The 22,975-nt window shown below is 41.7% G+C and overlaps 1 protein-coding gene and 1 long non-coding RNA gene across 2 annotated transcripts; both read right to left on the reverse strand.

The window, feature by feature from the left end:
* Positions 1-172: 172 nt before the first annotated feature.
* On the reverse strand, positions 173-11,065 carry LOC119744722. Its single transcript, XM_038220799.1, has 9 exons — positions 10,844-11,065; positions 9,736-10,529; positions 8,729-8,841; positions 7,168-7,312; positions 5,572-6,222; positions 4,880-4,997; positions 4,058-4,302; positions 2,941-3,050; positions 173-1,039 (listed from the first exon to the last, which is right to left on the reverse strand). Exons 1-9 carry the CDS (start codon positions 10,962-10,964, stop codon positions 970-972), a joined length of 2,367 nt encoding a protein of 788 aa, XP_038076727.1. The 5' UTR covers positions 10,965-11,065; the 3' UTR covers positions 173-969.
* Positions 11,066-12,512: 1,447 nt separating this feature from the next.
* Positions 12,513-12,899, reverse strand: LOC119746522. The gene is made up of 2 exons (XR_005273762.1): positions 12,702-12,899; positions 12,513-12,564 (listed from the first exon to the last, which is right to left on the reverse strand). It is a non-coding gene; the product is annotated as an uncharacterized LOC119746522 (long non-coding RNA).
* Between the last annotated feature and the right edge of the window lie 10,076 nt (positions 12,900-22,975).

Below are 22,975 nucleotides of genomic sequence, written 5' to 3' on the forward strand. Positions count from 1 at the left end.
GTCGTATATTTCAAACGCATTTCGAGCTACAAGCGCATGCGTTTGGAACATTTTCAACACTGCACAATGCATGCTTGATTGTGTAAAATACGCAGTTACAGATCTCCTACAGAGATGACCCTCTTTGAGAGAGACCTATTACCTTAAAACACGCCTCAAAGATGGCTGCTGAATGCAATCTATCTGTTGACGTCCAACAACTCTAGTCCCCCACTTTACTAAAATAATTCTGACGCCTTTCTTATCCGTACAAAATTTGACAGATTGAAATTTTCTGTGAAAACTAATTTATTGAAACTTTTATTGGTTCACAAAAATACACTTATTTGTTTAAATTTTCGCTTTGAAGGTAAATTCTCACAGAAATAACTTAAGATTTGTTTTCTCTGACATCAATCAGATTCGCAATTGTTTGGATGAAACAGAAAAAGACACTTGAAACCATCATGTAGATTCCATTTTGTGTTTAAGAAACAACACTTCTAAAATCTTTTAAATAAACTTACTGTTTCCCCTTCTTACACAATTAATCTCTTCCTTGTCCATTGTACCCCACACAATTGTGTTCATTAAACATTTAAACAAAAAATAATTGTGAAATGACAACATAAAATATGTCTTTGTCAAATGTGGAATAATTATCTTGGCAACCATTGCCAATTTCCCCTTTATTTTCAAGACAAACCAAACTTCATCTGTTAATACACAATGTATGTACAAGAAATAACAATTTTTCTTTCACAAATTTAACAGTCACACTATTCACAGTTATTTGTCGCAAAATATAGAATGCCATTGTGGTAAATATTTTGTTATTTCAGTCTAGAGTTCATTCAGGAAGCAAATGTGTTCAAAGCACAAACCATTTTGCAATACACATGTAAATTAAATTCAATGTTGGCAATAACGAATCGCTTAAGAACTGAATTTTTACATATGCCGAGGAAGGGTTGTTAAAAATCTTTCTTGTCATTCTGCTAGTTTCTGTTGTTTCTTTGAGACGGTCTTGTTAGTGTTGGAGTACTTCTGCTTGTCGTTCCTGGAAAGCAAACGACAAAATGGGCAAAGATAAACAAAATGCAGCAGTTGTTACAAATTTTGTTTTGATCGTGTTTGCCTTTCACACGAATTATCCCTGACGAATGAAGCTCATCGCAGAAAAGCACTACTGAAACGGGGAATGTCCAGTCAAGACCTATGGTTGATCAGAGTTCGACTATTTAACCTTCATGAAAAATGTGTTATTGTTGGGAGGACAGCATTCAAAAGCTGGTCACATCGCTTGTTATCAATTATCGCTAGTTATTAACAGCTGAGTGGACAGGATTGAAAAGTAGGAAGTCAGGACCATGACGTTTCTTGCCAGCATTCGAATGCAGTTCAACTGGAGAATTTTGCTTTTAAACATTTGTGAACAGGAGCAAGGTATGCCATGAATCAACCACAAGTAGTAGCCAACGGTCACCGTTTAAATGAAACCTTACATCTGGGCCCAATTACACGGCGCTGCTTATTACAGTCAGCAGAAAAGTTGTGCTTAGCATAGCAGAAAAATCTGCTATAAACCTGAAGCACTATTTCACGGCGTTGATGTGCTAACGGTCATGGGTGCATGGAGATTTCTATTGTTATGTCACTAAGTTAAGCAAATTTTTTCCTCTGAAGTAAGCGTGCCTTTTGCTGTGCTTATATATGGTTACGGTCTCCATGAAATAGACGGAGGCTCTGTTTACAGAAAATCGTGTGCTTAGCAGCGCTGTGAAGTTGGGCCCAGACCCCAAAGCAAATTCCACGAAAACGAAATAGTGATTTGAAATTTGAAGGTTTGCATGGTGGAGAGATTCTAAGACAAGATAAGCTTCCAGTAGCACCATGTGAATAAATCTCTTTTGTGAGTATGTGTGGTTCTGAAAAGAACCGGAGGAACTCAATGTTTCGAACAGTATGCTCTGCCCGTCGTCAGGAGAATGAGGGATTCCAACGATGATGCGATGTTATAATGATGTAACATCAGCAACATCTGGTGCCCCCTCCTCAAGTCCATGTCCAATGGGTCTCCTATACCCTAGGACAACTTACGTTCAGTTCTCACCTATGGGTCACCTATACCCATGAGCTCCTTCCCCTTTGCCCCCTCACAGTGTACTGACTCACTCCAGTGATCATCCGGCATCCCTCAGTCAACTTGCATCCTGCTCAGCTTCACCGGTTTCAACTTCACCAGTTTGCATCCTTCTGACACTTCACCGCACCCATCCTTATAACATCGCATCATCGTTGGAATCCCTCATTCTCCTGACGACGGGCAGAGCATACTGTTCGAAATGATGAGTCCCTCCGCTTTTTTCAGAACCACACATACTCAGAAATAGTGATTGATTGCGATTACCCCCGCCAAAAAGTCTAAATCAGATTGATCCAGCCCAGCCAACCCTGGCAAGCTGGTCGAGTGGTGAGACATCTGCACTGGTACGCAGCGGGCCATGGGTTCCAGCCACCCCTAAGACAGCGTGCACATTTTTTTCATGCAAAGCCCTCGGTCGGCACTGAGTATGCAGTGTTCATGTCATTATGTTGTTGAAGGGCATAACCAATGATCCTACAGACTAATCCGAGAATATTACCACTTCTGTCAAGGAGGTCGGTGGCCCCCTTCAATGGTGAAAGCATTGTGCTAGCTATTGTCCAGAAGATTTGCCATGGGCTAGTTGCTTTGTACAATAGCATGCACAATGGTTTCTCCATTGAAGGGGGCCTTGTGAGTGTACAGTGATCCATGCCTGGATTCGTCTGTATCGCACTTGCACCTGTTTGCAATATATTTTCTGGCACCTGCTGTGGCCCTAACAGTGTGAACAACTTCAGCTCCCTTTCTTATGTGTTCATCTGCGTTTGCTTAATATAAAGAGAGTATGAAGCTAGAGATTGTGCAATGCATACCTGCTCATCTTGATCTTGTTGCGGCATCCTGAACCGCCTTCCCAGTGAGTTGTGCGTCCCTTGGTAGTCATTGACTGGCATGAAATACAGGGCTTGTCAGGGCTGTATTGCTGTACAGAAAAAAAACCACGCAATGTCTAATACTTATCAACAAGCTTGCTCCAATAAAGTTTAGAGGAACACAAGACAATACCACATTTTGTGTCATGGGCAATACCCAATATTGAGCTAGCCAAATCACCTGACTCTTGACATGGGTGCACAAATCAGCATCGGAAACTTAACTTTGTTTTCAGACAAATTACCTGAAAGCTGTTCCCTAAATCTTGCTTATTAAGACCCATCTACCCCCTCATCAGTGGCGTAGCCAGGATTTATTTTCAGTTGGCATGGTTGGGGGCATAGGGCACAAAATACACCAACATGTGTTTGCTTGGTTAGGCCAAAAAAAAAAAATATTTGGTCTCTGGTCAGACCAAAGTTCCGGAATTGACGCGGGGACGCGGCTTTTTTTTTTTTTTTTCTTTTTTTTTCTTCTTTTCTTCAAGCTTGGATTGTACAGACAAGGTGGGGTACTATTTTGCTTTTTTGGTGTCCTCATGTACATTGTTGTCCTCCATTATTTGCCTTGGTGCTCTCGATCATTTGCCTTGGTGCAATTTCCCATTCCTTGGTGCTCTTTGGTAAAAAAAATTGAGGAGGTGCGGCAATAGAGGGCGCTGTTGGAGCTAATTTTAGAAACATTTTAGAAAAAAACCAGATTGACGCGCATGACTAAAATCGACGCGCGCTGACCAGAGACCGGCTTATTTTTTTTGTGGCCTTACTGGAGGATTTTTTTGGGGGGGGGGGGGGTGGGTAGGGATGGGTTAATCGGAGGGTATGGGAATCAATGGACAGGTAATTAATTCATGACATAGGGTAAACACTTCTGTGCACACATCATATCCACAACGATAACGACAGTGATCTACCCACGATGCTTCTTAACCTATGCATTTCCTTCACAAAATGTTGTGAACAAGATTAGAAATCACCAGCATTCTTGGACATTTGGTACAATCAATAATCCACACAGCGCCCTCAACAGTATGTGGGCACAGCCAATACACCTCACCTGTTCCTTGCAGCAGAAGCCACAGATCATACGTGTAGCATACTTCATCTCGTGGTCCGTCTCGCTCTCGTCGTGGCACTCGTCGCAGGGGTAGCACTTGCCGCAGCAGGGGAAGCGGAACCAGCGGAAGCTCTTCTTGTAGTGCTTGCAAGCGCCGTTGTTTGGCAGCGGGTGACCCTCGTGGATGTCTGGGTGCGCCTGGTTGCGAAGCTGCTTGACTTGGATAACGTGGGCCTTCTGCCCGGCTGCTCAGACAGAAAAAAACATGTGCAAATGTGAGTGGATACCACTTTTTTTTGTTAATCTAGATAACGACCACAAAGGCAGGAAGCACCTTTAACCCGAAAAGACTCTTCAAACAGGAAATAAGACTAGAAAAGTGATGTGAGATGGAGCTTGTTGATGAAGCTCTTGAAAGGCTGTGGGTTGTAGGATGGTGGGAAGCACGATTGTGGCAGAGAGTTCCACAATTTGGACAATGAACGATGATGAGTGGGATATAGAGCGGGACTGGTATACCTATATAGGTATTGAGACTGTGAAAGGGTGAGCATTGGCGGCATATAGAATAAGTATTTGTGTGTAAAAAAATTCAGCAACTGTGAACAGTGACTGAATTAGTAACGGTAAAAAACTCAAAGGGAAGCAACACAGCGTTGAAGGGCCAGAGGCTGGAGTGAGTTGGTGGTTCTCCTGTAACAGGTAACACTCCAATCCCTTTTCCTTCTCAACCTTGTAAACTCAAAGCTCACTCCCAGTCATGCAAGCTACATGACAAGATTGTCACAACCTTGATTCCTACTATCAAGCACTAACCCTTACCATGTGTTTCCATTCCTTGTATTTGCAGTTGATGGAATTTAGCTGTCTCCAACAGCAAGGTCATCTTGGTGTGGCATTTCTCACACCATGTGGTTCTACTCTGACCAAACTGCAACCCCTATTCATTGAAAGATAAAAGTAACATAACATTCTAATATTGTAGCATTGCAAGTTTTTAGCATGTTTCTTTCTACACAATGTAATGTTTCCCTTCGAAAGTAATTGAGAGAAAGTGGTTTGTACAGCTACATGCATGGCCTAACTTGCCAATGAGCACAAGATTTCTTGCCAACATTCGATTCATGGAGACTGTTATACGCACTGCATGTAACTGTGGCAAACAAAGAGCATGCTAGCTTTCGGAGGAAGGATTTGCTTAAACTTATGATGCAATTACAGTAATCATTAAGTCAATGAATGTACATTGTAGCAATGTCTATGCCGCAAAAAACACTTAGGGCTAGGATAGGTTTTCTTCTGTAGTTTGCACAACTCTTCTGCTGACTGTTAAACACTACTTTGCAGAGTTTGAGATAAGATAAAATGAACTACAAAAATTGATTTTTGAGCATCATACACTTTCTTTTCAACAGTTGACAAATTAAAAGGTGCAGAAACCATTTGTTGATAATCAAACCCTCTGATATTGTGGCACTGGGCAAAAGTAGTTTTGAAATTGTTTTCTCACATACCGTGACTTTGGTTTCCTCAGAGCAGTTGAGGCAACCCAGAGTAAACTCGCACTCAGCCAGAATGAGGTCAAAGGTCGTACAGCCTTCCAGGTCCAGGAATCCCAGGGTCGCAGTGAAGTGATGGATGAGACTCTGCCTGTACGTCATCAGCTGCTGGTGCTGGCACTTGCCGCAGCGGGCCATGTTGACACGCTTGGGTGGCGTGATGACATCGCAGCGGTTCTTGCAGCGTGAGCACTGGATGACAACGCCGACGGTTTGTGCGACCAAAGTAGAGATGCTCTCGGACAGCTCAATCTTGCTGAATTTGATCTCCGTGCCGCGGCGCTGGACGTTAAACAAGTCGGCGTATTTGTTGGGATCCTTTCCTTCAGAAGCCTTAGCATCCGGTCCCCCTTCCGTTTTGTCCACAGCTGCGCTGGGCGTTTCTTTAGAGGGCGTGCCTCTGGTTACTGTATCAGCGGATTGTGCATCACTTGCCGTGTTGGGTTCTTGGTCAAGGGGTGTTCCTTCTTTGATCATCACCCCCTCTGCTTCATTAGGATGATTGATGTCATAGTACTGTCTGATATCTCGAGGTTCGGACGGTTGCTGCTTGGCGTAGGGAACAAACTCTATGCCTGCTGCCTTGGCATAAACAACTTTCTTGAACTACACGCAGGAAAATATAGAAGACGAAAATATACTTGAAACACGGACATGTCAGAGTATAAGTTAGACTCTGTGTAAAGTTGAAATGAATCAATAATTCCAAAATCTGGAAGACTATATAATATGACATTTTAATTAACTTTATAGATACATCTCAAATTTAACTGATATTTAGAGCAACTCATGACTTATTAAAATTTCCCAAAAAGTTTGGTTTGCAAGACTTGAATGCCATTTCAAAAGCAATTTTGAATTCTAAGAATTTTTTTCTGGAGGATTCTCCAAAAAGGATTCTCTCAATTGAAGGATTCTCAAATTTGCAAGGAACTAAGAACCGTCCTGATTCCTCTGAAATCCAACACTCTGTGGAAAACCAATGACGCATCTTTTATGGGGACATGTCTCAGGTAGTTTAATAGGTTGCTTGGCTTTACTTTTCTTAACCCATAGCACACTATTATTCCAATACCTTTTTTGATTAAAACCATAAAAAGTCAAAAAGTTGAAAAATTTCCAACGATTTTTGTGCTACCAGTTAGTGCCAGGGACTTTTCTATTGTGCATGCCGCAGGCCAGTGCAAACACCTCTCCTTATACAAATATCATATCGGTGGCTCTCAAGCCATCGGAGCGCGCAGCGCGTTATGCGCATATGTGGCGTGGAACGCAGGTGCTCGAAACTGGTGGGTGACCGGGGGTTTGACCGGCGGCCCAAAACCATGCACGTGATCTGACGGGCTCTCGACCATTACTAGACAAATACTGTCTCGACCGGTGAACTGTCTCAGGTATTAATCCATAAAAACCATCCTGTGCTACATGTATGGCTGTTTTGGTGGTACAGGGAGTAACAGGCAGGGCATTTTGGGGCAATCTTGCCCAATCCTCGACACCTCCTGGTGGATGGTGGAGGATGACGAAAGGCTACATTGTTTTTTTCCTGACCTGCTTAGCTGCCTCGGTGAACAGCTTCTCCAGACTTCTATCCAGCCATCTCAGGAACGGACGGAACATCAGCTCCACTTTGCCAGCGATCTGATTGGTGCCGTGCCTGGCAAGGATCCATTCCACAATGCTCTCTTGCATGTGCCTGAAAGTACAGAGTCAAGGGAAAATATAATGCTTAATTATAGTGCTTGTGCATTTTCCCTAAAAAAGTTAGTATTTGATTATTTAAACTTGTGTTTGATGGAACACTCCGATATTCGAACATTGACATTGACCAACCTTTTTACGAATATCATGAATGCATCAAGGTATTTGAGATACTGGTAGCTGAGTAACTGATATTTTTATAAAGATGCACATTAGGGCTACTACTGGACGCTCTCAAATCATGCGTGTACAGTGGCTGTCCACAGAAATGTGGCATTTGACAAACAATGAAACCACTCAGTCCTAGGTGTGTGTTTTTTTCTAGGTGTGTGGTTTTCTAGGTGTGTGATCTGTGGTCCAGGCAAATTCAGGCGTGCAATTATTCACACTTCTCGGGAAGCTTTTAGGTGTGCGATGGTGTGGGGGTGTGATCGCACGCCTCAAATCAGAAAGACTGACCACTCATCAACTTTAAAGAAATAAGATTACATCACAACCTATTTCTTGATCTTCTTGAAACGTCTCAAATTTTTTGAATATTCTATACAGTAAAATGCTATTCGAAATTTGGTGGACGTTCCATCAATTTTCAGATATTTGATATCTTCAGAATATTTAACATACAATTGATTTTGTATTTTCTGGCAAACACACTAAAACTGCCCTGACTGGGACTGCAATATTGGGAAAAAAATTCTATTGAAAAAATTTGGACCGAGTTATCGGGGTTCTATCAACTGTCCCAACAATGACTTTGCTTCCAACAAAACCAGCTGCACGACTGTGTGTGGTCCCACAATAGCGCTGTCCCAAATACATCGAATATTCCATCATCACCTGAATATTCGAATAGCTTTAAATATTTGCCAGTTTGAATATTCCAAAAGAAAAAACTATGCACGTGCTATTTGATGATGCTATTTGATGATGTTATGTTACTTGTAAAGTTGTGTTTTTTATTGTCAGATGCCACGTATTTTTTCGATGGTAACATTTTTGTCGACCCCTATTTATTGGTACCATTCTTTAAACTGGGTAAAGTCCCTTGACAGTTATACAGCAATTACTGCAAAACCCGCCAGCATTCCATAACATCCATCACGGCATGCACATTTTAACCGGCGCACTTTGTATGCAATTTTTGACCAGCGAGGAAGGTAGCTGCAGCTGGCGTGTGTAAAACTTGATTGGCGCGTTTTGAATATTCAAATATTCCGTCAAGTGCAGTTGCCCACAATCAAATACTAAATTGGTCAAACATGGACAGCCCTATCCCACAACAGGGTAACAAGCATGGGTGTGCACACAGCGTATTCTGTACAACAAAATGGGAACAGTTGACAGTTAAAGACTTTCTTGTGAGAGGGGGGAGGGATGTTTGAATTTTTGAAAGTGGGTTTCTTTCACTTACGTCAGCATGGAGTTAGGAAGCACTTGATCCTCTGGCATTGAGACTGTGAATGGATCTGCAGGGTAGCTTGCAGGAAACATCACCTCAAACTCAAAGTCCTGGATATCGTAGGGCTACAAATGAGAAAGAAAAGACGGAAGAATTTTATAAAAGTTACCCGAGGTCAGTGTCAAAGCAGAGTTTGGCCAGGCAGTGTTCTCACTGGGTGGGACGTGAAAAATTAAAGCTAAGGCAAAAAAAAAAAAAAAAATAGTCGATCTCTGGTCAGACCGAAGTTCCGGAATTGATGCGGCGACGCGTTTTTTTTTGGTGGCTTTTTTTTTTTCAAGCTTGCATTGTACAGACAAGGTGGGTACTATTTTGCTTTTTTGTGTCCTCATTATACATTGGTGTCCTCCATCATTTGCCTTGGTGCCCTTTATCATTCGCCTTGGTGCATTTCCCCATTCCTTGGTGCTCCTTGGTACAAAAATTTGAGGAGGCACGGCAATAGAGGGCACTGTTGTAGCTTCTGTGTTAATTTGAAAAAAAAGAAGGTTGACGCGCATGATTAAAATCGACGCGCGTGCTCACCAGAGACCGAGAATTTTTTATTTCTTTTGCCTAACCACCCAATGATGATTTTCTCCAAAGAACAAATCTGTGTTTTCTGGATCCGAGGGTCGACTACGCTTGAATTAAGAAAGTACCCATCAGGAAATGAATGTGCCTTTTTTGAGCCTCATTCAAAAACATTACGACAGCAAAATGAGTGCTGTGGTCCAAAAGTTTTTACTTTTGCTATCCTGTGCCCACAAATGTCATTTTTTTTTTTTATTAAGGTCTGCAAAGAATCTTAAAATGGTAATACTATTTCACTATTTCATGGGCAAGCATGGAATTCTACCATGGTTACAAGGTTAGCACACAATTTGTTTGCTACGGCTGTAAAGCAATAAATAATGATCATGAGCGCAGAGTTCCGAGGTTAGCAGTCAAGTGGAATTTGCCCTGCAGAATATACTTACCCAATCTGGGTCAGTAGGGTTGATGGTGACTCTGTAGACAGTTTCAGCTCCTTCTGTCTCAACCGGAGTCATCTGATCACCAAGGAATCGCTTCGTCAATTGGGCGATCTCTATCTCTCTCAGCCGCTGCATGTCATCCTCGCCCAGATCAGCTATCTTCATACTTTCCTGGATGGGGTCGGGACGCGCCATTGCGTGCCTTTCATCTTTGGATTTGACAGGATTTCTCCGAGTTCTGGGTTCTGACGAACCCTCAACCCTCTGATGAGAGAACTTGCATCGATCTCCCGCATTACAGTGTCCGGCTTTGAAGTACCGACAAATCTTCTTAGGCTTTGCTTGCTTCTTTTTGTCATCCTCTGCCTTCGAATTGGATGTTACGCCTTGGGGAACTTCCTTAGGACTTTCTGCATTGGCATCTTCTGATGCGTTGACTTGATCAGGTTTTGACTGGGCCTCAGTTTTCACCCTCTCGTGAAGGAATCTGCATCTGTTGCCGTTGCGACACCATCCTGTGCGTGAGAAGAAGCGACAGACATTCTGCTCCCTGTTGCCAGAAGACGACTTCTCTTGAGATGACGTCTTGTTCTGGCCATCTTGCTCATCTCCTTCAACATTTCCTCCTGCCGATGCCTCCTCATTCTGAGCTGCTGCCGGTGATGCGATCTCGTGAGCAAACCTGCATCCATCTCCATAGCGACACTTGCCAGCTTTCTTAAAGAAACGGCACTGGGGTGCTTTCTTGCTGCCTTCTGTGACAGAGTCAGTTTCTTTATTGGGTTCAGGTGCCTCACCTGTACAAAAACAAAGAGTTATTATAGTATAAGTATGAATTCAGAAGATACTGGGCAGGAAGAAACTAAAGAGATGGCAAGAAATGCATGTTTAAGTTATGACTTGAGTCTGTTGGTTTACATAAATTTTTTTTTTAAATGCAACTGCTTCTACAAGAAGATACATTGTATCAAAATTGGCAAAAAAATGAGTGGCAATAGAATTCTAACTAGCAGTGGTAACAATGACTACATGTACAATTGGTTAAAATTGACCGACTTTTTTGAACGTAATTTGGATATGCATCTCAATTTTCCCATCACTGTTTGATTACCTTTTAAATGTTCCAAGCTGGTGCTTGTGTCCTTTTGATTATCTTCAGTGATACATGAAGTCGTTGCTTGATGTAGTTCCGGACTAGAGTCACTGTAACTTTTTGGTTCTCTCTCTGACATGTCTCCAAGATTTGTCAGCAGTTGAAGCTGGTGTGTTGCTACTGCCACTGTGTCTGCTTGGAAGTTGAAACTATGACCTGTAATAAATTCACACAGAATCAGGTTTTGGGACAGTGTCATAATAGGGAGTTTTCGTGTCACAAAAAGGAATTGTTTGTTTTATTTGGTCAATGAAACTATTTTCCTGGGAAGGCCTAAATTCACTAGTTAACATTAACATTAGACTTTAGAGCCCAACACTTTTGTTTTTCTCTTACTTAGGCATCAACCCAAGTGAGTATTTGGTATGTGATCATAGTAATGGATGTCAGATTTGTTTGCTATTTGTGATTTGTGGCCATGGAGGATTTTTTAAGGGAAATATAGTAGTAGTACCCATCTCGTGAGTTCAAAGTCACAACGACAGCGTTGGCACGGAACCTTTAAATTTTTTAAGTAAAAATGTCTAAAACTAGTAGGGGCCTAGTAAAACTAAAAGTTCCCCAACTGCCAAAAAGTCAGTGTGCATCAGCTGGCTGTGGCCTGTGCATGTTCAGTGTAGTCCCACTAACTGTGGCGCTAGAACTCCTTTTTTGACATTTGGGATGTTGGTCTGTCGTACTACTGTAGTACAACAGACCAACATCCCAAATGTCAAAAAAGGAGTTCTAGCGCCCCTAGCTGGAGTTACCCAGCCCTGAGTTTTATCATTGGGTTGTCTATAAGGGCTGGAGCGAATTTTTCTCGTAACTTGTAGTATTGGCAAAAAATTTTGGAAAATGTTCAATTTTGTCCCCGTTACACACTAATTGCAACTGCAACTCACCCCAAACTTGCCTGGAATAACCATTACACAGGTCCTTGAAGTAAAAAACGATCCACGATGAAGATTCAGCCTACAATTGCAGTGAAAACAGGAGGAATAACCGCTAACTTGACAACCTTGCTGGATTGGCCAGGACCGAAATTGGTTTGTGCACAAAAAAAATTGTGTACAATGAATGGCGGTCGATTAACAGGCACAGAGAGCGATCGCTGTCAACTACTCGTTTTTGCCGGCTGCGCTGGCTGTTGGCGCATGACGTCACGCGGAAGCGTAACACCCGATGACTGTTTCATGCACTATTGGTTGTGGTTCCAGTACCAAAGCTGTGATGCGAGTGGTAAACCTTATATTAGTGCATGAAACAGTCATCGGGTGTTACGCTTCCGCGTGACGTCATACGCCAACAGCCACCGCAGCCGGCAAAACGAGTAGTTGACAGCGATCACTCTCTGTGCCTGTTAATCGACCGCCATTCATTGTACACAATTTTTTTTGTGCACAAACCAATTGCGGTCCTGGCCAATCCAGCAAGGTTGTCAAGTTAGCGGTTATTCCTCCTGTTTTCACTGCAATTGTAGGCTGAATCTTCATCGTGGATCGTTTTTTACTTCAAGGACCTGTGTAATGGTTATTCCAGGCAAGTTTGGGGTGAGTTGCAGTTGCAATTAGTGTGTAACGGGGACAAAATTGAACATTTTCCAAAAAATTTTGCCAATACTACAAGTACAAGTTACGAGAAAAATTGGGTGTGGGTATTTTGCGGAACTTGCAGAACGTGCAGAACTCTGCGGAACTCTGCAGAATTGTTAATGAAACACTAAATTAAGATGAAATACTGGCTTCAAAAGTACAGCAAGCGACCAATCTCATTATTAAGTCCCAAAATCGTCACATTCTGCCCTTAAATAAATTGAAAATAAAAGATTTCCCACCTGTTTGTGCCGTCGTATAATAATTGTGTGTAGTATTTGCAGAACAGTGCAGAACACATGCTGTACAGGGATACATGCCGTTTACAAACCAAGGGTGCAGCTTTGACTCAGTGCTCTGTGAAGCACGTGTTTTAAACAGTTGATAGGGGGATAATGTACCGCTGCAGAACGAATTCTGCCGAAGTAACATTATGGAATGATCGTAATGTTTTATTTGCAATGTCGACAAGTGTCTTACATCCTCCACAAGTTCATGGAAAGGCCCTCTGTATTAATATTTCGCGTTTTACACAGGCAGAATCAAAATTAAAAATCATCAGAATGTTTTAATTTTCATCTGGATAAGTGTATTATATTCTCAACAACTCCTGTGATTTTTATCTTTCGGAAATTCACCCGGGAAGCCCTTTTCAAATGAGAGTTCCGCGTTTTACCCACCTAGGTTTTTTTTTTGTGCAAATAGGCCTATGCACGGTATGTGCAGCATAAGCGTACTGGCTACGATGCCGTAGGAGGGGGCATCTTTATCGCTGCAGAACCAACATTAAAAATCGTCACAATGTTTTAATTTTAATCTGGATAAATGTATTATATTCTCAACAACTCCTGTGATTTTTTTCTTTCCAAAATTCACCCGGGAAGACCTTTTAAAATGAGAGTTCCGCGTTTTACCCACCTAGGTTTTTTTGTGCAAATTGGCCTATTGCACGGTATGTGCAGTATACGCGTACGTACTCTGATGCTGTGGGAGGGGGCATCTTTTTCGCTACAGAACCAACATTAAAAATCGTCACAATCTTTTAATTTTAATCTGGATTAATGTATTATATTCTCAACAACTCCTGTGATTTTTTTCTTTCCGAAATTCACCCGGGAAGACCTTTTAAAATGAGAGTTCCGCGTTTTACCCACCTAGGTTTTTTGTGCAAATTGGCCTATTGCACGGTATGTGCAGTATACACGTACTGGCTCCGATGCCGTAGGAGGGGGCATGTTTAGCGCTGCAGAACCAACATTAAAAATCGTCACAATCTTTTAATTTTCATCTGGATTAATGTATTATATTCTCAACAACTCCTCTGATTTTTTTCTTTCCGAAATTCACCCGGGAAGACCTTTTAAAATGAGAGTTCCGCGTTTTACCCACCTAGGTTTTTTGTGCAAATTGGCCTATTGCACGGTATGTGCAGTATACACGTACTGGCTCCGATGCCGTAGGAGGGGGCATGTTTAGCGCTGCAGAACCAACATTAAAAATCGTCACAATCTTTTAATTTTCATCTGGATTAATGTATTATATTCTCAACAACTCCTGTGATTTTTTTCTTTCCGAAATTCACCCGGGAAGACCTTTTAAAATGAGAGTTCCGCGTTTTACCCACCTAGGTTTTTTGTGCAAATTGGCCTATTGCACGGTATGTGCAGTATACACGTACTGGCTCCGATGCCGTAGGAGGGGGCATGTTTAGCGCTGCAGAACCAACATTAAAAATCGTCACAATCTTTTAATTTTAATCTGGATAAATGTATTATATTCTCAACAACTCCTGTGATTTTTTTCTTTCCGAAATTCACCCGGGAAGACCTTTTAAAATGAGAGTTCCGCGTTTTACCCACCTAGGTTTTTTGTGCAAATTGGCCTATTGCACGGTATGTGCAGTATACACGTACTGGCTCCGATGCCGTAGGAGGGGGCATGTTTAGCGCTGCAGAACCAACATTAAAAATCGTCACAATCTTTTAATTTTCATCTGGATTAATGTATTATATTCTCAACAACTCCTGTGATTTTTTTCTTTCCGAAATTCACCCGAGAAGATTTTTTAAAATGAGAGTTCCGCGTTTTACCCACCTAGGTTTTTTGTGCAAATTGGCCTATTGCACGGTATGTGCAGTATACACGTACTGGCTCCGATGCCGTAGGAGGGGGCATGTTTAGCGCTGCAGAACCAACATTAAAAATCGTCACAATCTTTTAATTTTAATCTGGATAAATGTTTTATATTCTCAACAACTCCTGTGATTTTTTTCTTTCCGAAATTCACCCGGGAAGACCTTTTAAAATGAGAGTTCCGCGTTTTACCCACCTAGGTTTTTTTGTGCAAATTGGCCTATTGCACGGTATGTGCAGTATACGCGTACTGGCTCCGATGCCGTAGGAGGGGGCATCTTTATCGCTGCAGAACCAACATTAAAAATCGTCACAATCTTTTAATTTTAATCTGGATAAATGTATTATATTCTCAACAACTCCTCTGATTTTTTTTCTTTCCGAAATTCACCCGGGAAGACCTTTTAAAATGAGAGTTCCGCGTTTTACCCACCTAGTGTTTTTGTGCAAATTGGCCTATTGCACGGTATGTGCAGTAAACACGTACTGGCTCCGATGCCGTAGGAGGGGGCATCTTTAGCGCTGCAGAACCAACATTAAAAATCGTCACAATCTTTTAATTTTAATCTGGATTAATGTATTATATTCTCAACAACTCCTCTGATTTTTTTCTTTCCGAAATTCACCCGAGAAGACCTTTTAAAATGAGAGTTCCGCGTTTTACCCACCTAGGTTTTTTGTGCAAATTGGCCTATTGCACGGTATGTGCAGTATACACGTACTGGCTCCGATGCCGTAGGAGGGGGCATGTTTAGCGCTGCAGAACCAACATTAAAAATCGTCACAATCTTTTAATTTTCATCTGGATTAATGTATTATATTCTCAACAACTCCTGTGATTTTTTTCTTTCCGAAATTCACCCGGGAAGACCTTTTAAAATGAGAGTTCCGCGTTTTACCCACCTAGGTTTTTTGTGCAAATTGGCCTATTGCACGGTATGTGCAGTATACACGTACTGGCTCCGATGCCGTAGGAGGGGGCATGTTTAGCGCTGCAGAACCAACATTAAAAATCGTCACAATCTTTTAATTTTCATCTGGATTAATGTATTATATTCTCAACAACTCCTGTGATTTTTTTCTTTCCGAAATTCACCCGGGAAGACCTTTTAAAATGAGAGTTCCGCGTTTTACCCACCTAGGTTTTTTGTGCAAATTGGCCTATTGCACGGTATGTGCAGTATACACGTACTGGCTCCGATGCCGTAGGAGGGGGCATGTTTAGCGCTGCAGAACCAACATTAAAAATCGTCACAATCTTTTAATTTTAATCTGGATAAATGTATTATATTCTCAACAACTCCTGTGATTTTTTTCTTTCCGAAATTCACCCGGGAAGACCTTTTAAAATGAGAGTTCCGCGTTTTACCCACCTAGGTTTTTTGTGCAAATTGGCCTATTGCACGGTATGTGCAGTATACACGTACTGGCTCCGATGCCGTAGGAGGGGGCATGTTTAGCGCTGCAGAACCAACATTAAAAATCGTCACAATCTTTTAATTTTCATCTGGATTAATGTATTATATTCTCAACAACTCCTGTGATTTTTTTCTTTCCGAAATTCACCCGAGAAGATTTTTTAAAATGAGAGTTCCGCGTTTTACCCACCTAGGTTTTTTGTGCAAATTGGCCTATTGCACGGTATGTGCAGTATACACGTACTGGCTCCGATGCCGTAGGAGGGGGCATGTTTAGCGCTGCAGAACCAACATTAAAAATCGTCACAATCTTTTAATTTTAATCTGGATAAATGTTTTATATTCTCAACAACTCCTGTGATTTTTTTCTTTCCGAAATTCACCCGGGAAGACCTTTTAAAATGAGAGTTCCGCGTTTTACCCACCTAGGTTTTTTTGTGCAAATTGGCCTATTGCACGGTATGTGCAGTATACGCGTACTGGCTCCGATGCCGTAGGAGGGGGCATCTTTATCGCTGCAGAACCAACATTAAAAATCGTCACAATCTTTTAATTTTAATCTGGATAAATGTATTATATTCTCAACAACTCCTCTGATTTTTTTTCTTTCCGAAATTCACCCGGGAAGACCTTTTAAAATGAGAGTTCCGCGTTTTACCCACCTAGTTTTTTTGTGCAAATTGGCCTATTGCACGGTATGTGCAGTAAACACGTACTGGCTCCGATGCCGTAGGAGGGGGCATCTTTAGCGCTGCAGAACCAACATTAAAAATCGTCACAATCTTTTAATTTTAATCTGGATTAATGTATTATATTCTCAACAACTCCTCTGATTTTTTTCTTTCCGAAATTCACCCGAGAAGACCTTTTAAAATGAGAGTTCCGCGTTTTACCCACCTAGGTTTTTTGTGCAAATTGGCCTATTACACGGTATGTGCAGTATACACGTACTGGCTCCGATGCCGTAGGAGGGGGCATGTTTAGCGCTGCAGAACCAACATTAAAAATCGTCACAATCTTTTAATTTTAATCTGGATTAATGTATTATATTCTCAACAACTCCTGTGATTTTTTTTCTTTTGGAAATTCACCCGGGAAGACCTTTTAAAATGAGAGTTCCGCGTTTTACCCACCTAGTTTTTTTGTGCAAATTGGCCTATTGCACGGTATGTGCAGTAAACACGTACTGGCTCCGATGCCGTAGGAGGGGGCATCTATAGCGCTGCAGAACCAACATTAAAAATCGTCACAATCTTTTAATTTTAATCTGGATTAATGTATTATATTCTCAACAACTCCTCTGATTTTTTTCTTTCCGAAATTCACCCGGGAAGACCTTTTCAAATGAGAGTTCCGCGTTTTACCCACCTAGTTTTTTTGTGCAAATTGGCCTATTGCACGGTATGTGCAGTATACACGTACTGGCTCCGATGCCGTAGGAGGGGGCATCTTTAGCGCTGCAGAACCAACATTAAAAATCGTCACAATCTTTTAATTTTAATCTGGATTAATGTATTATATTCTCAACAACTCCTGTGATTTTTTTCTTTCCGAAATTCACCCGGGAAGACCTTTTAAAATGAGAGTTCCGCGTTTTACCCACCTAGGTTTTTTGTGCAAATTGGCCTTTTGCACGGTATGTGCAGTATACACGTACTGGCTCCGATGCCGTAGGAGGAGGCATCTTTAGCGTTGCAGAACCAACATTAAAAATCGTCACAATCTTTTAATTTTAATCTGGATTAATGTATTATATTCTCAACAACTCCTCTGATTTTTTTCTTTCCGAAATTCAACCGAGAAGACCTTTTAAAATGAGAGTTCCGCGTTTTACCCACCTAGGTTTTTTGTGCAAATTGGCCTATTGCACGGTATGTGCAGTATACACGTACTGGCTCCGATGCCGTAGGAGGGGGCATCTTTAGCGTTGCAGAACCAACATTAAAAATCGTCACAATCTTTTAATTTTAATCTGGATTAATGTATTATATTCTCAACAACTCCTCTGATTTTTTTCTTTCCGAAATTCAACCGAGAAGACCTTTTAAAATGAGAGTTCTGCGTTTTACCCACCTAGGTTTTTTGTGCAAATTGGCCTATTGCACGGTATGTGCAGTATACGCGTACTGGCTCCGATGCCGTAGGAGGGGGCATCTTTATCGCTGCAGAACCAACATTAAAAATCGTCACAATCTTTTAATTTTAATCTGGATAAATGTATTATATTCTCAACAACTCCTGTGATTTTTTTTCTTTTGGAAATTCACCCGGGAAGACCTTTTAAAATGAGAGTTCCGCGTTTTACCCACCTAGGTTTTTTGTGCAAATTGGCCTATTGCACGGTATGTGCAGTATACACGTACTGGCTCCGATGCCGTAGGAGGGGGCATCTTTATCGCTGCAGAACCAACATTAAAAATCGTCACAATCTTTTAATTTTAATCTGGATAAATGTATTATATTCTCAACAACTCCTCTGATTTTTTTTCTTTCCGAAATTCACCCGGGAAGACCTTTTAAAATGAGAGTTCCGCGTTTTACCCACCTAGGTTTTTTGTGCAAATTGGCCTATTGCACGGTATGTGCAGTATACACGTAATGGCTCCGATGCCGTAGGAGGGGGCATCTTTAGCGCTGCAGAACCAACATTAAAAATCGTCACAATCTTTTAATTTTAATCTGGATTAATGTATTATATTCTCAACAACTCCTGTGATTTTTTTCTTTCCGAAATTCACCCGGGAAGACCTTTTAAAATGAGAGTTCCGCGTTTTACCCACCTAGGTTTTTTTGTGCAAATTGGCCTATTGCACGGTATGTGCAGTATACGCGTACTGGCTCCGATGCCGTAGGAGGGGGCATCTTTATCGCTGCAGAACCAACATTAAAAATCGTCACAATCTTTTAATTTTAATCTGGATAAATGTATTATATTCTCAACAACTCCTCTGATTTTTTTTCTTTCCGAAATTCACCCGGGAAGACCTTTTAAAATGAGAGTTCCGCGTTTTACCCACCTAGTTTTTTTGTGCAAATTGGCCTATTGCACGGTATGTGCAGTAAACACGTACTGGCTCCGATGCCGTAGGAGGGGGCATCTTTAGCGCTGCAGAACCAACATTAAAAATCGTCACAATCTTTTAATTTTAATCTGGATTAATGTATTATATTCTCAACAACTCCTGTGATTTTTTTTCTTTTGGAAATTCACCCGGGAAGACCTTTTAAAATGAGAGTTCCGCGTTTTACCCACCTAGGTTTTTTGTGCAAATTGGCCTATTGCACGGTATGTGCAGTATACACGTACTGGCTCCGATGCCGTAGGAGGAGGCATGTTTAGCGCTGCAGAACCAACATTAAAAATCGTCACAATCTTTTAATTTTAATCTGGATTAATGTATTATATTCTCAACAACTCCTCTGAATTTTTTCTTTCCGAAATTCACCCGAGAAGACCTTTTAAAATGAGAGTTCCGCGTTTTACCCACCTAGGTTTTTTGTGCAAATTGGCCTATTGCACGGTATGTGCAGTATACACGTACTGGCTCCGATGCCGTAGGAGGAGGCATGTTTAGCGCTGCAGAACCAACATTAAAAATCGTCACAATCTTTTAATTTTAATCTGGATTAATGTATTATATTCTCAACAACTCCTCTGAATTTTTTCTTTCCGAAATTCACCCGAGAAGACCTTTTAAAATGAGAGTTCCGCGTTTTACCCACCTAGTTTTTTTGTGCAAATTGGCCTATTGCACGGTATGTGCAGTATACACGTACTGGCTCCGATGCCGTAGGAGGAGGCATGTTTAGCGCTGCAGAACCAACATTAAAAATTGTCACAATCTTTTAATTTTAATCTGGATTAATGTATTATATTCTCAACAACTCCTCTGAATTTTTTCTTTCCGAAATTCACCCGAGAAGACCTTTTAAAATGAGAGTTCCGCGTTTTACCCACCTAGTTTTTTTGTGCAAATTGGCCTATTGCACGGTATGTGCAGTATACACGTACTGGCTCCGATGCCGTAGGAGGGGGCATGTTTAGCGCTGCAGAACCAACATTAAAAATCGTCACAATCTTTTAATTTTCATCTGGATTAATGTATTATATTCTCAACAACTCCTGTGATTTTTTTCTTTCCGAAATTCACCCGGGAAGACCTTTTAAAATGAGAGTTCCGCGTTTTACCCACCTAGGTTTTTTGTGCAAATTGGCCTATTGCACGGTATGTGCAGTATACACGTACTGGCTCCGATGCCGTAGGAGGGGGCATGTTTAGCGCTGCAGAACCAACATTAAAAATCGTCACAATCTTTTAATTTTAATCTGGATAAATGTATTATATTCTCAACAACTCCTGTGATTTTTTTCTTTCCGAAATTCACCCGGGAAGACCTTTTAAAATGAGAGTTCCGCGTTTTACCCACCTAGTTTTTTTGTGCAAATTGGCCTATTGCACGGTATGTGCAGTAAACACGTACTGGCTCCGATGCCGTAGGAGGGGGCATCTTTAGCGCTGCAGAACCAACATTAAAAATCGTCACAATCTTTTAATTTTAATCTGGATTAATGTATTATATTCTCAACAACTCCTGTGATTTTTTTTCTTTTGGAAATTCACCCGGGAAGACCTTTTAAAATGAGAGTTCCGCGTTTTACCCACCTAGGTTTTTTGTGCAAATTGGCCTATTGCACGGTATGTGCAGTATACACGTACTGGCTCCGATGCCGTAGGAGGAGGCATGTTTAGCGCTGCAGAACCAACATTAAAAATCGTCACAATCTTTTAATTTTAATCTGGATTAATGTATTATATTCTCAACAACTCCTCTGAATTTTTTCTTTCCGAAATTCACCCGAGAAGACCTTTTAAAATGAGAGTTCCGCGTTTTACCCACCTAGGTTTTTTGTGCAAATTGGCCTATTGCACGGTATGTGCAGTATACACGTACTGGCTCCGATGCCGTAGGAGGAGGCATGTTTAGCGCTGCAGAACCAACATTAAAAATCGTCACAATCTTTTAATTTTAATCTGGATTAATGTATTATATTCTCAACAACTCCTCTGAATTTTTTCTTTCCGAAATTCACCCGAGAAGACCTTTTAAAATGAGAGTTCCGCGTTTTACCCACCTAGTTTTTTTGTGCAAATTGGCCTATTGCACGGTATGTGCAGTATACACGTACTGGCTCCGATGCCGTAGGAGGAGGCATGTTTAGCGCTGCAGAACCAACATTAAAAATTGTCACAATCTTTTAATTTTAATCTGGATTAATGTATTATATTCTCAACAACTCCTCTGAATTTTTTCTTTCCGAAATTCACCCGAGAAGACCTTTTAAAATGAGAGTTCCGCGTTTTACCCACCTAGTTTTTTTGTGCAAATTGGCCTATTGCACGGTATGTGCAGTAGGATGTCAGACAAGTCGACCGTTGAGACAACTCGACTCGGGACAAGTCGACCGTTGAGACAACTCGACCGTTAGACAGGTCGACCGTTGAGACAACTGGACTCGGGACAACTCGACCGTTGAGACTGCTCGACTAAATGGAAATGAATGCACGTGGATCAGAAAAAGTTGCACAAATCTGTGGCAAGACCGATCACGGGCGCGGCGCGGGCATACTCGATGTACAGAGGGCGCTCCGATCCGGTGGCCGTCGCGTCGGGCCGGTGCGCCCCGCCCGGCCGCGAGGACCGGGCCGGGCTCGGCACGCGGGCACGTCGACCGGTGCGGCAAGTGGGCACACAGGCCCGGCAAAAACGATGCCACCGTGCACGGTACGGCCACGTTGATCGGGGATGCGCGCACGTGGCCCAGAACAAACGAACGATGTGCACGGCCAATCACGCTGCGCTATATCGGCTCTTTTAATGCAAAAAAAACCTTCATATGTCATTACTCCCAAACGGCGACCAGCCGCCGTCAAAATCCCCGGTACTTTCCCCAAACCTAGGCCCAAAACATGCGAGGCGACTTGTCTCAACGGTCGACTTGTCTTTCCACTTATCGCACATACGGTCGAGTTGTCTCAACGGTCGAGTTGTCTCAACGGTCGACTTGTCCCGAGTCGAGTTGTCTCAACGGTCGACTTGTCTGACCCCCGTTCAGTGTATACCATTCAACGTATTACCAACCAAAAAAATTATGGCAGAATGGAATAATCCGTGTCCAACTTTGTGGTTTATAGTGGACACGATATTTTTCAGGGAAGATTGAAAGCAAGCGTGAATGAAGTTTAAGATTTAGATTCCGATATTGAATACACAATAACAAAAAATGTTTTCAACAATGAGCAAGCAACCGCCGAATACAAACTGGTTCCCAGTTTGTAGTTCTAGTGGACTTCACTTTTTAACGCCCGTCTTCGCATACAATATGCATTTTCCAGGGTTATTTAATAACGAAATACATGAAAAATGCAAACCATAACAAAGCAATGGCCAAAAAGAAACTTGATCACATCATGATCACATACGCATCCTTCTTGTGAAATCGATTCAATTACCTTTTTCATATATTTACTATATGCGTATTATATACCCTGACAAATCAATACGCGCTACAAACCCTGCAACATAAAATATGAAATAAGATAACTTCAGAAAATGCATTATTTATGTACTGCCTGACATGCCTCAAATCACACACAGGCAACACAATACGATCGAATGTGTTAACACAATCTCATTGACCGATCAACGACTGCAAACTTCAAGCTAAAAAAGAAAGGTGGTGTTGAACTAGTCGGGATAAAAACTCGGTGGGGGGGGGGGGGGGATGGGAGAAAAACAAAAAGTCATCAATGTATGTTGAATGTGAAACTCCCGGCTACGAGGTGGATAGATCGAGTGGCGGGGTATTCTGCAATTGTGCCTGAAACGGTACTTACCGAGAGAATATTGCGAAACGTACTTTGAGAACATGGGTATGATGGAACATGCACAATGATGGATGGAGC

The sequence above is a fragment of the Patiria miniata genome, unplaced genomic scaffold, assembly GCF_015706575.1.
Source record: "Patiria miniata isolate m_02_andy unplaced genomic scaffold, ASM1570657v1 HiC_scaffold_7, whole genome shotgun sequence".
Taxonomy (NCBI): Eukaryota; Metazoa; Echinodermata; class Asteroidea; order Valvatida; family Asterinidae; genus Patiria; species Patiria miniata.